The following is a 12,161-nucleotide window of genomic DNA, read 5'->3' as shown; positions in this document are numbered from 1 at the left end:
TGATTGCTAACATGTTCTTGTTTTGGCACGGAGTACTAGGTGAGCGCTTTATACTTTAGCATCTCACATGAGTGTGAACGTTAACATGATAGCATGATTACCATGAGGCTAGCTGCTTATGTGATATAAACTGCTTGAGTGCCTGTGGGTGGAGGTCGAATTACCTAAATTGGAATAATGCATTAAAACTGTGAATTTTAATCCCACTAAATAGTGGCAAAACTATCTTTTCTAAAGCCCACTTGAGGGTGGCAAAACCTGCATTTCAGCCTACTTGCGAGTAGGAAACCATTTTCAAAACAAGCATGAAATGTTTGGTTCCAATTTAGGCAATTTGGTCTATACTTGTTTGCTGTGCGCATAACATAGTAGTTCTAGGTTAATAACTGGAATAAGAACACATAACGTTTTCAAAAACGGATATCACGGTTAGTAAAGGCCGATCTTCGGATCAGGCGAGAGGGAGTGCTCATAGCTGACCTTCCCCAATCGTACCCAAGCTCCCGAGCCGAGGCAACTTTGGTGATGACGGACACGTGGCCTTTGGCACCGAGTCAGGGTTTCCTAAATTCCCCCATAAAAAATATTTAGGTGGCGACTCTGTATCTGGCAAAGCAGTCCATGTTTGGCACTTCTTTTCTAAAAATCTATTTTCTCAAAACGATTTGCCGGATTTGGACTCTTTGGTTCAGATTAAGAACCGTGACAATTTGAGAGTCCGAACTGTAGCGAGCCCCAAAAACGAACAGAACGAGGGGACTCGTCCTCCCGGGGCGTTCAGGGACGTCTACAGTCAGCCTCAGTTGGCATTGTGGTTTCTTTCTCCGCTGCTATCTCGGCATCGATTTCCAGTAATGTTTGGTCCAAACTCTTCTTGGCTGCCTGGACCTCGACCTCAGAAGTGGTATGTTTTGGAGAGGCTGCCTTGGAAACCAAGTCTTCCTCATCTTGAGTCAAGTCCAGGACTTGATCATTCAAGGTTGGAGACTTGGCCCCCTTAGCAGTATCCTCCTCCTCTTCGGCATCGTCAAATCTAGATTTCTCTTCCTCAACTTCCCCGTCTGACTCTTTGGAAGTCAGGGGGAGTGGCACTTGGAGTTTGCTTATATCCCGGAGGTCGGAGTGCATAGGGACAGATAGTTTGTTGAGGGCTGCAGTCCAGCCGAGATAGAAGCCTCGGTTACAGTTTTGGTTGACTTGATCTCTGTAGGCGTCGTAGATTGCAGCTTGCCCTTCTGAGAAGGCCTTTTCATCGATCACCTTGATCTCGACTTCCTTCGCAACCAGCACTTCTTAGAGCTCTGCCTCGACCTTGGCAGTTTTCTCCTCGGCATTCTTGATATCATATCTCAACACTTCAACTACAGCCTCGGCCGCCTTAGCTTTTTCTTCGGCCTGATCCTGGGCCCGTCTAGCTGCCTTAGCCTGATCAAGCAGAACCTTAATTTTGGCCTCAGCATTGTTTAAGGAAGAAAGAAAACCAACAGCTTTCTTGGTTTTTTGTACTAACTCCTTTTTGAAAGCCTCAGCTTTCGTCGCAAAAGAATGGGCGTGTTGGATAGCCTGTAAGAATTCAAAGAAAATTCGTTAAGTATGAAAACCAGAGTTAAAACAAGATAAAAGAGTACCAAGTGTTGGGTGCTTACTAAAACGGAATGCTATATCGTCAAAGCAAAATTTTCATATTCATTGATCTCGGCTATACGAGTGAGATCGGTTGGAAGGAGCACGGCTGTTGAGAGAGCAACGCCAACCTCAATACTATCAATGGCGCTGTCACCAGCCTTCATTGGCTGATCCCTAATCATGATGGCTGGGGCCCAGGGCTCATCAGCTTTAAATGTACTTGAGGTTGCCGCAGCTTCTGTCCTTGGCTTCTTTGACCGAGCGGTATCAGTTGGATCGGCCTCAGCAAGCCTTTTCTCAACAGTAGGGAATGTTTTCTTGATCTTAGTGAGCTTCGAGATTGGTACTATATCTTCCGATTCAACTTGGGTGGCAGAGGCTTTTGCCTTAACTCTCTTTACCCTTTTTTGTTTTGGTTTCTATTGAGGCTGAGATAGTGAAGAGGAGGCCACAGTGACCACTCCTGGCAGGTCAGCCAAGAGGTCCTCAACAACTGTTTTTTGGCCCATGTCTTTAGCAGTAGCAGCAAAGGTGACTTTGGTTCCAAAATGAATGGTTGGCAAGGCAATTGGAGGGTTCGCTGGATCATACGCCGACGCCCCCGAGTCCTGACATTTACGACTACGAGTCTTGCTTGCTGGAATGTTTGCTGGGGCACAATGCCGGCGTCGGCGCTGGGATGTCGGGATAAGTTGAGGAGCAGATGTAGATGGCAACTCGATTGGATCAGAAAATGAAGCCTAATCAGTTCTTGGTGAAGAAGTGACTGAGGGAGTTAAAGCAGACAGTGGAGTTAGACTTCTCTGAAGGACGTCAGGCAAAGCCGACTTGTACGTTGGGATGTAATTGAGTAGCAAAAGGACTTTGCGCTTATCAATGAGCAGGCCAAGAATCTTTTTCAAGTCCTTATTGGGGGAAAAAGTTTGTTGGAAGTTTTATGCTGGTTGGGGAAGAGCTACAAAAAAGGAACAAGAAAACAAAAGTATTCAGACGAAGATATATGAGTTGACAAATCCTAACAGAAATGTGATTAAAAGAATGACTCAATTCTTACCATCACCCTCTTTAAACACCGTTCGGCGCAGAGGGAAGAGATGAAGATCATCATCAAGAGCAAACTCCTAGTTGCCCGAGACGATGAGGTAATCATCTCCAGCACCCTTATTAGAGTCTGGGAGGTCAGCTATGATTTTGTATGCAGTGGATCTGGGTTTCAGGTAATAAATATAGCATTTTTCAGACTTTAGGCCACACATGGTATAACAATATTGAATGTCGGCCAATGTTATCCTAGCGTTTTCTCGCCGAGCTAGGGCAATTATACCATTAATAACCCTGTAGGAATTGATGGCTAGCTGTATCGGATTGAGTTTATAATAATGAAGGATTTCCCTGAAGAGAATATTTAAGGGAAGCCGAAGTTCGCATTATAGGAAGGCCACAACAGGGAAGGGCATGGAGTCTCCATCTAGCATGATGGAGTCCTCCTCCCCGACTAACATAATTTGGACGTCGATGGGGATAGAAAACTCTCTCTTAAAATATTTGAGCTTTTCTGTGGTGTCAACCTTCTATCTGAACATACCCATTATCTCGAGGTAAAGGGTTTGGGCAACAGGGTAATGGTTATAGGTTTGAACACCTTGGTTAAAACCTAAACTAGCACTGGGGCTATGGTTTTCTCAGATCTAAGGGGAGTTTGTTTTAGTTTCTCCTAAGTGTTTGGTTTCTAGGCAAATCCCAAACCTACAAGCTAAGCACGAAAACAAAGGTGCAAGGGCAAGAATCTGGAAATTAAGTCAAAGAGAAACAGAAAAGAACATGATTCACTTAAGAAAGAAACAAAGATTCAAGAACACTGAACAAGTGTGTGCAAATGTGCCAATATCAAGAGCAGTGACAAATTGTTAAAGCATCAAACAGTGTGTATGTGCATGCACAAATCACAAATAGTGTATATAGACACAGAGATAAATTGAACAGCACAAGTTGCAAACAAACACATTTGACATTCTGAATGATGAAATTTAAAGCACAGTGAAAATTCAAGGAACCAGAAATGATTCATGATGACCAGAATATAAGAACAGACGAAGAATAGTACAAATTATTTGAAGATACGAACAGTAATATCAGGGACTTACCGATTCAAGCCGAAGAAGGAGACGCCGGAGTCAGATCATTTGAGAGATCAAAATTAGATGGTGAAAAGCTTACCGGAATAGGTAATCGAAGCAAGTGTAGAGCTTCGAAGGTATGAAAATGGCAGAAACTAGAGAGCGAAAGTTTGAGCACAAGAGAAAGAAATCAAATTTTGCGAAAGTGAAGAGGCAAAGAGAGAGAGAAAGAGTTTTTGTTAAAACGCGAAAAAGTGGCAAAACATAATTAAACGCCTTGGACGACGTGCTTGTCAGGCGGTGCGCACAAAAGTGACGCGACCTGATAGCGCGTGTCACGTATGGACCAATAAGGAAAAGGCGCATGGGGGAAACGGTTGAGAAAACTGTGCATGACAGCTCATGCGCAAATGAAACTCTTAGAGTTCTTAAGTTAATAGAACGAAAACCTCGGCTAGAGGAACGGCTTCGGTTAAGATACTTAAAGAACTTGGTTCTTGGTTCTTGATCCCTGGTAAAGTTGGACAGTTGAGTCCTGGATACATGAAGCCGGCGAATAATGATCTCGAACGAGGAAGAAAGAATGAATTTCAGTCGACAAGGTAAATGCACTGGCGATGTAGGTTCCATCACCTCAGGTTGCTGAGATAATAGAACCTAGGACGCAGTTGTGGGGACATATTTTATGAATGACAACATGTGGCCAAGGTGACGCCAATGTGTCAGCCAAGGTGCTACGTGGCCTGGTCTTGATGCCGAGTTGATCTCGGTTAGGCCGAGGTTATCTATAGAGACACCGAAATTCGAGGTGAGCGGATAAGGGACAAGAGTCCTAGAACTGAGAAGGATCTCAGTCTGGATAAAGATAAAGCTCTTAGGAAGTTTATCTCTATCTAACTGGGAGTCCAAGATGAGCATTGAGCCAAAGTCCATTCAAGCTAGGCTTCTACAAGGATCAGGTTAGTGCTGGCTATAAAAGTAAGGCACCCTTGTGGGTCTAAGGTATGCTTTTTTAGGCTCTGTCTAGTGAGTTAAGCATTATTGGCTATCTTTGAGAGATAATTACTAACTTGATTGTCGGAGTGCCCCCGGGTGGACGAACCACCGCCGGATTCTTATATTTCTGTAACAGGTTGTTCGGGGGCTTAATCTATTCTGCTAGTGCTCTCCTACTGAGTTTTCATGTTTGGTTGTGTGGTAAAAAATGAGCACCCACAATATACATATATATTGGCTTGAGAGAAAGAGATAGAGAGAGAGATAGGGGGTAACCGTAGCCGGTGCAGTGGACAATGATGCTCTGACCGGGGACAGGTTTGGGTCTGGTTCCGATAGTGAGGACTTCCTTTTCGACTCCCATCTTTGAATCTCTTGTTGTTTTACTTCACATTCCCCTTTTACAGTGGCTCCCTTCGTCAATATTGAATGAGGTTTGGGGCGATTGGAATGGCGAAGACAGAGAGTGAGGAAGAGAGAAGATGAAGAAAGTAATAGGGGGTTTGGGGTTTGGTCGCCAGCAAGGGTTGGGCTTCGACAGAGAAGGACGGGAATGGGCTTTGATGGAGGTAGAGAGAGAGAGAGAGAGAGAGAGAGAGAGAGTGTTCAAAATTTGAAAGAGATGAAAGGAGTGTGACCAAATAGAGAGTGAGACATTTTTAGCCTTTGGATTGAACCAATCTAAATTTTGACAAAGGAACAAAAGCCCCATCAAGAAAAATCTGAGTTGTTTTGTTATATAGATATTAAACGGCTTGACTTTTTAAAATCTATTTAGATTTCCTTTATCATACTAAAACTTGGTGACATGAAAATAAATTCATCCATAAATCATTTTTTTTATTCATAATTTAATAAATTTAGCTTTTATTTTTTGTTTTGTGTTAATTTTATAAACTATAATTCTGTAACACCGTGTCCAAATCTCCTACTCTTGGCCTAAAAAAGAGCTCGAACTCATGATAAACCTCCTGATTGATAAGGTTTCACAAATATGTTTGGAATTAAGGGGTGTTTCGGAAAGATGGTAAGTTAGTTTTTGGCTTTTTACTAAATTTTTTGGCTTTTTTAGAAAGTGATTTGGGAAGATGGTTAAAAGTTGTTTTTGACTTTTTTTGATTAATATTTATTTATGATGTTATATCACAATAAAATGACCAAACTACCCACCCAATTTAGAAAATTTACATTTTCACCCATATATAATCCTAAATAATATAAAGGGTATAATTATAATTTTATATGTAGCTTTTTTAGACTTGCCAAATGACTCCATAACTAAAAAAGCCATCTAGCTTTTTTAGCCCCCAAGTTGCAAACTCAACTTTTAACCCAATTTGCCAAAAGACCACTAAATATATTAGTTGAACATTTCTTTTCTTTTCTTTTCTTTTTCTCTTTTGGGTAAATTATACAAATGATTTTTATAAGTTACACGATGTGTCAATTTGGTCCCTCTTGTTTTAATTTGCTCAATTTTATCCCTTAATTTAACAAATTGTGTCATATTAGTCCAATAAATAACAGCTATTAGATTTGCTGGATGGAAAGTCATACGATGTGTTAATTTAGTCCCTATAATTTACATGATTTGTCAATTTGGTTTCTATCAAAACCGAGCAATTAAAACAATAGGGGCCAAATTGACACATCTTTTGATTTTCAATCCACCAAATCTAACAGCCGTTATTTATTGGACTAATATGATACAATCTGTCAAATTAAGAAGTAAAATCGAGCAAATTAAAACAACATAGACCAAATTAACACATCGTAAAAACTATATGTATCATTTTCATAATTTATCCTTTTTTTCTCTTTTTTTTTTTTTTGGGATTCTTTTTCCTCACGCTAAAATGTTGTGTCATCCGCTTTTGTTATTGTTTGTCGAGGATACAAATGAGTAAAACTATCTCATCTCTAATTAATTTAAACTTTTAAATGTAACAAATATTTTTTTTATCGACGAAAATCAATTTTGTTATATTAGCTCTTGTAGGATTGAACTCACAATCTCTTCCAAACAAACACCCAAGTGCTTCCTCCATTTTATTAGGTAACAAGGCCATGGAATAATGTCACAATTTAATATAGGATCAAAGCACATTAGGTTTTATTAGCACATTAGGTTTTATTATTACTAATTTGAATGGACAATATCCAATTAGATCATATGAACTGAAATAAAAAAAAAAAATTTAAGGACTAAATAGTTGAAAATAGTTTAGAAATAAAATTTAAAACAAAAATGAGTGAATAATTTAGGGGATAAAAATTAATATTAACCCTTCATATTTTTAACAGGTATTATATTTACGGGGTACCTATGTAGCACGCGCCCGCGAGGGACCCCGCTACTACAGTTCGGACTCGATTTTGTGTCACGATTCTTAATTTTGAACCAAAGAGTCCAAATCTGGCAAATCGTTTTGAGAAAACAGATTTTAGGAAAGAAGTGCAAAACATGGACTGCTTTGCCAGATACAGAGTCGCCACCTAAATATTTTAAAATGGGGGAATTTAGGAAACCTTGACTCGGTGCCAAAGGCCACGTGTCTATCATCACCGGAGTTGTCTCGGCTCGGGAGCTAGGGTACGATCGGGGAAGGTCAGCTATGAGCACCCCCTTTCGCCCGGTCCGAAGACCGGCCTCTACTAACTATGATATCCGATTTTGAAAACGTTATGTGTTCTTATTCCATTTGTTAGCCTAGAATTACTATGTTATGCGCACAGCAAATAAGTATAGACTAGATTGTCTAATTTGGAAATAAGCATTGCATATCCGTTTGTTTTGAAAAGCGCTTTGGAATTTGCTACTCGCAAGTAGGCTAAAATACGGATTTCAACGAGTTTTTCCAACTCAAACAATCCAACCTTCACCCACAGGCATTCAAACAGTTTATCTCATATAAGCACTTAGCCACATGGTAAGCATATTATCATGGCAGCATTCACACGCGTACAATATGCTAAAGCGAAAATACTTACATCGTACTCCGTGCCAAAACAACAAACTAGTTAGCAAACATGCATGATCCTAGTTCATGCCAAGTTGACTAATGTGACACATGCAAAATGCAATTAGAGTAGGCTCGGCCAACCTAAACATGGCATGTGAGATGCAACCAATTGATGCACGTATTCAATTTGGAATTGAAATACAAATGCAGTTAGCATGATATACCGAGCCCGGTGCATGCAAAACAAATGGATGAATGCACGCATGCATAGCATAAGGTATGCTAATTTTAAATATGCCCTAGTCTACCATCATAAGCAGGTAAATAAAAGGGAAGCAAGAAGTGGGGATTGGAAGACATGCACACTACTCACACACACTTATTACAGATTTGCCCTCGCGCGGAGGGACCAAATAAATGATACAAATTAATTAATTACGCAAGCTAATTAAATATTACAAATTGCCTAATTAATTAATAAATTAACTAAGCTAGGAAAAACAGTAAACCGCCTCGGGAGGAGAGCCAGATGCAGCGCATGCTCGGGTCCCGTTCGGAAGTGCACGGCCATGCATAGTCTGCCTCTGTTTTCCCTGCTCTGCTCCTCTGGAGGCTACCAAAACCTCAGGGATGTTTCTCTGGATGCTGAGTAGAATTACCACCGGCAGTGAATTGTGGTCACCAGCACAAAATGAATCCATCGGCTGGTGAATTACTGCCAGTCGGCAATATATACTGCCGATCGGCAAAGGATGCCTGCAGAACCTGCAACTCACAGCAACAGAGGACAGAACTTGCATGGCAATACAATTCAAGCAATGTATGCACCAATCGTGTCCCCTATCATGTTTGTGACTCAAAATGGCATGTGTTTCGATTCTCGGACCGCCAATCACGCATTTCCATGCATGATGGCCCAAAGAATCAAGTGTGCAACTTTCATGTCAAATGAAATGCAAACCAAACAAATGAACCAAGGCCCAATTCCTATCACCGAGTCAAGGAATAAAGCATGCATGCAAGATGCAATGCAACCTAGGCATACATGCTAAGGATGCAACATGGCATGGCAAGACACTTATGCAAGCATACAAGCAAACATGAGGCAATGCAAATTTATGAAAAGGTGGACTTATACATGATTTAGGCAACTCTAAATAGGCCTAAAACAGTGGCCATAGTGCAATAATAAGGGACCAAATACACATGCACACATGCACATGATTAAAGGCCAACACTTAGGCACAAATGGGGCAACTCTCAAGCACACTTGAAAAGGGATATCATGGACAATTAGCATGCAACATAAGCTCTGAAAATCATATTAAAACATGGTGCCAAACCAAGCAACAAATCAAGCTAAACATGCAACAAATGGCCCAAGTGCTTGAACCAAGTCAAAGGGGCTTGGACCATGACCAAGCCAACCAAGCCTAACAAGGCTAAGAGGACTTAAAATAGGTTCAAGGCAGACCTAGACCATGCAAAGGGGACCCCCTAGATGGCATCTAAGTGGCTCAAATTCAAAGGCATACACAAGGCCAAAACATGGGGCATGCAAGTCAAGCTTCCAAAGCTTCAAAGAGGTGTCCAAAGCAAACATACAAGCATGCTATAAGGTCTGAAATTATGCTAAAAATGATGCCAAATCATTAGAATAAAGCAAATAGTGCATGCTACAAACTCACACACTTGAGGCCAACAAGCCAAAATGCAAAGGGGGCATATAATGCGTGCCATGGCCGACCCAAACAACTATGGACAGACCTCTAGCATGGCAAAATAAGCACACAAGCTTCACAAAACGAGACCTAAAACATGCTCGAGCAAAGGCTAACAACCTAAGGCATATTAAGGCAACAACAAGGCATTACATGGTAGGTATGCTAAGCATGCATGGTGTACCAAAATCAACACACAACAAGGTTATATCATGGCATAATAAGCATGGAAAACAACCAAGACATGATCAATACACACTCTAACATGATGCTCTCTCAAGAGGCCAAAAAGGGTCCCTTTCAAGGACAACAAGGAGAGGGGGTGGCCCTCCCCTTTTGGAGACTTCAAGGCACCATCTCCGCCACTGAAATCCCTCAAGATTTCAATGGTGAAGAGGCCCAAACACCCAAGTCTCGAAACTCACTCAAAATAGCACAAAATGGGGCCTTTCAAGGCCTAAGAGGGGTCAAACACTTCCAAACCACAAAACACTCTAAAAAACAATTTAGAGGGCCTAAAAAAAAAACTTTTTTGTATTATACACCAAGCTCAAAAACGACTTTAAGACAGGTAGAAAGCAATGCAAGATTGGGGAATAAAGAGGCTAAATTGTTACCCTTGCAAACCCCTTCAACAATGGTGCTCCAACAGCTCCTTCTAGGTTGAAAACAGCTCCAAAACTTCAAAACCAACCTCTTAGAACCTCAGTAGCTAAGTGAAGGTGAAACACTATGTGTTTGTGTGCAATAGTAAGGCACAAACACAATTTAACACACACAAGAGGGAGATATAGAGATAGAAAGTGTATGGTTTCTAACCCTAGAACTCAAAACCCTAAAAATGGCTGTCTAAAAATATCTTAAGTCTCTCAAGTGTCTAACCCTAAAGCCAAGAGAGAAGGCTCTCTCTTATAGAGCCTTTTGTCTTGTAAAGCTTACAAGGCAAGCTTCCAAGAGAGAGATCCCTCCATACACGTGTATGGAGGGGAGTCAAAAGCAAGACAGCTGTGATAAAATATCTGGAAAAGCAGATGCACAGTAGTCGGCCGGCCAAAGATGCCATTTTGGCAAAAAGGAGTGCCGACCGGCAACAAAGAGTGCCGACCGGCAAAATAGATTGCCGATGGAAACAAAAACCAGCCGGTGGCCCCTGGTCACTGCCGGTGGTGTGTGGGGATGCCTTACAAGGCATTCCCTATCCCTCCAAGGCAAAACACAAGTGTTTGGTGCAAAACCAGACACTAAACAGTCAAGTTCGGAGATCTTGAGGCAAGGCGCGTAGCCGAGACCTCCGGGAAATCCAAACGAACACAAACATGGATAATCACCGAGTGTTCCAATAGTGATGTCCAAGTCTTGAGGATGGTCAAAAATGGGGTGTCTACAACCTAGTGGTTGGGTATCACAACCACCTCCAATCCTTAGGAACTTGCCTTGATAGCCATGAGAATGGAAAGATCACAATGTGCCTGTGGGACCATAAGGTTAAGGGACTCTTCTTCCACCAAACCGCATTCAGTGTTAGCTTATCCAATGTCAAGAGCTTCATTCAAGATGTGCAAAAACTAGTTGATTTGGAGCCTAAAGCATTGTGTGTCCTAGACTTGTACAATGGAGTCCTCATGAGGTATGTGAAGTCCTTAAGTGCTTTCTTAGGCAAACAAGAAGGTGGTGTAGACTTTGATATCACTTATTATCGGAGCAAAGACCCAATGACCCCTAGGCTTTATGAAGACATACTTGAGGAGGTGGAGCAGCTTGGCTTGTTCAAATACGGAGGGCTGCCCCATTGGGGCAAGAATCGAAACGTAGCGTTTGATGGTGTAATCAAAAAATACAAGAATGTTGGAGAGTTCTTGAAGGTGAAGGCGAGGTATGATCCATTAGGGATTTTCTCTAGCGACTGGACAAACCGATTACTTGGATTGCAAAACGGAGTGACAATGGTCCAGGAGGGTTGTGCTCTAGAAGGGTTGTGTGTATGCTCTCAAGATGTCCATTGTGCCCCAAGTAAAGGCTACTATTGTCGACCGGGAAGAGTTTACAAGGACGCAAGAGTTTGTACTAAGTTAAGTTAAGGAATTTGATATTGTTCATTCAAGGATTAAATTAAATTCAAATTTAAATAATATTCATTTACATATGAATATCAAGATTGAATTTGAGAGGACTGTCATAGATTTGAAACCACAATTATGTATGAAATACTTATTTGAAATCATTCATATTAAGGATTATAATTCTATATGAATCTTAGTAAAATAGTTTTGTTTCAATCCTTATTTCAGTTTCTTAATCTCATATTTCAACTGTCAAAATGGTTCACACTTATCCGACTTTGTATTAAAATGGTCCACAACGTTATTTTTGTCCAAATTTTATAATGGAAGGGATATTTTTGTTCAAATTTGCACTCAACCACGTAAAATATCAACAATCAAAATAAAACAAAAAACGTATATAACAGTTTAATCTTTTAGATGAATTAGTGATTAACAATATGATATCAGAGTAGACAATAGATAGATATTTACATGTGTTTGGCCAGTTATGAAAAATAAATAAATAAATAATTGAAGAAGAAGAAATATCTAACGACACGTAAGGCACATATTGAGGGTCAACAATTCAAGAAAACTAATTAACTGCGTTACCGCTTAATAAAAAATCATAAATGAAATTAAGCGCGAATGACCTTGTATAAGCATGGTAGGGGAGGAAGTGGGGGAATTCTATTT

At 40.7% G+C, this 12,161-nt stretch overlaps 1 protein-coding gene across 1 annotated transcript; it reads left to right on the top strand.

Moving 5' to 3' along the window:
• The first annotated feature begins 1,809 nt into the window (after window positions 1-1,809).
• LOC114301981 (putative truncated L-gulonolactone oxidase 7, mitochondrial) lies at window positions 1,810-11,501 on the top strand. Its single transcript, XM_082913470.1, has 3 exons — window positions 1,810-1,969; window positions 7,044-7,067; window positions 10,816-11,501. The coding sequence occupies exons 1-3, from the start codon at window positions 1,810-1,812 to the stop codon at window positions 11,499-11,501; spliced, it is 870 nt and encodes a 289-aa protein (XP_082769596.1).
• Window positions 11,502-12,161: the final 660 nt, after the last annotated feature.

Source organism: Camellia sinensis, chromosome 2, assembly GCF_055761805.1.
Source record: "Camellia sinensis isolate YWXY chromosome 2, ASM5576180v1, whole genome shotgun sequence".
Lineage (NCBI taxonomy): Eukaryota > Viridiplantae > Streptophyta > Magnoliopsida > Ericales > Theaceae > Camellia > Camellia sinensis.
Note: the sequence above shows the minus strand (reverse complement) of the source record. Positions and strands in the feature narration are given on the sequence as shown.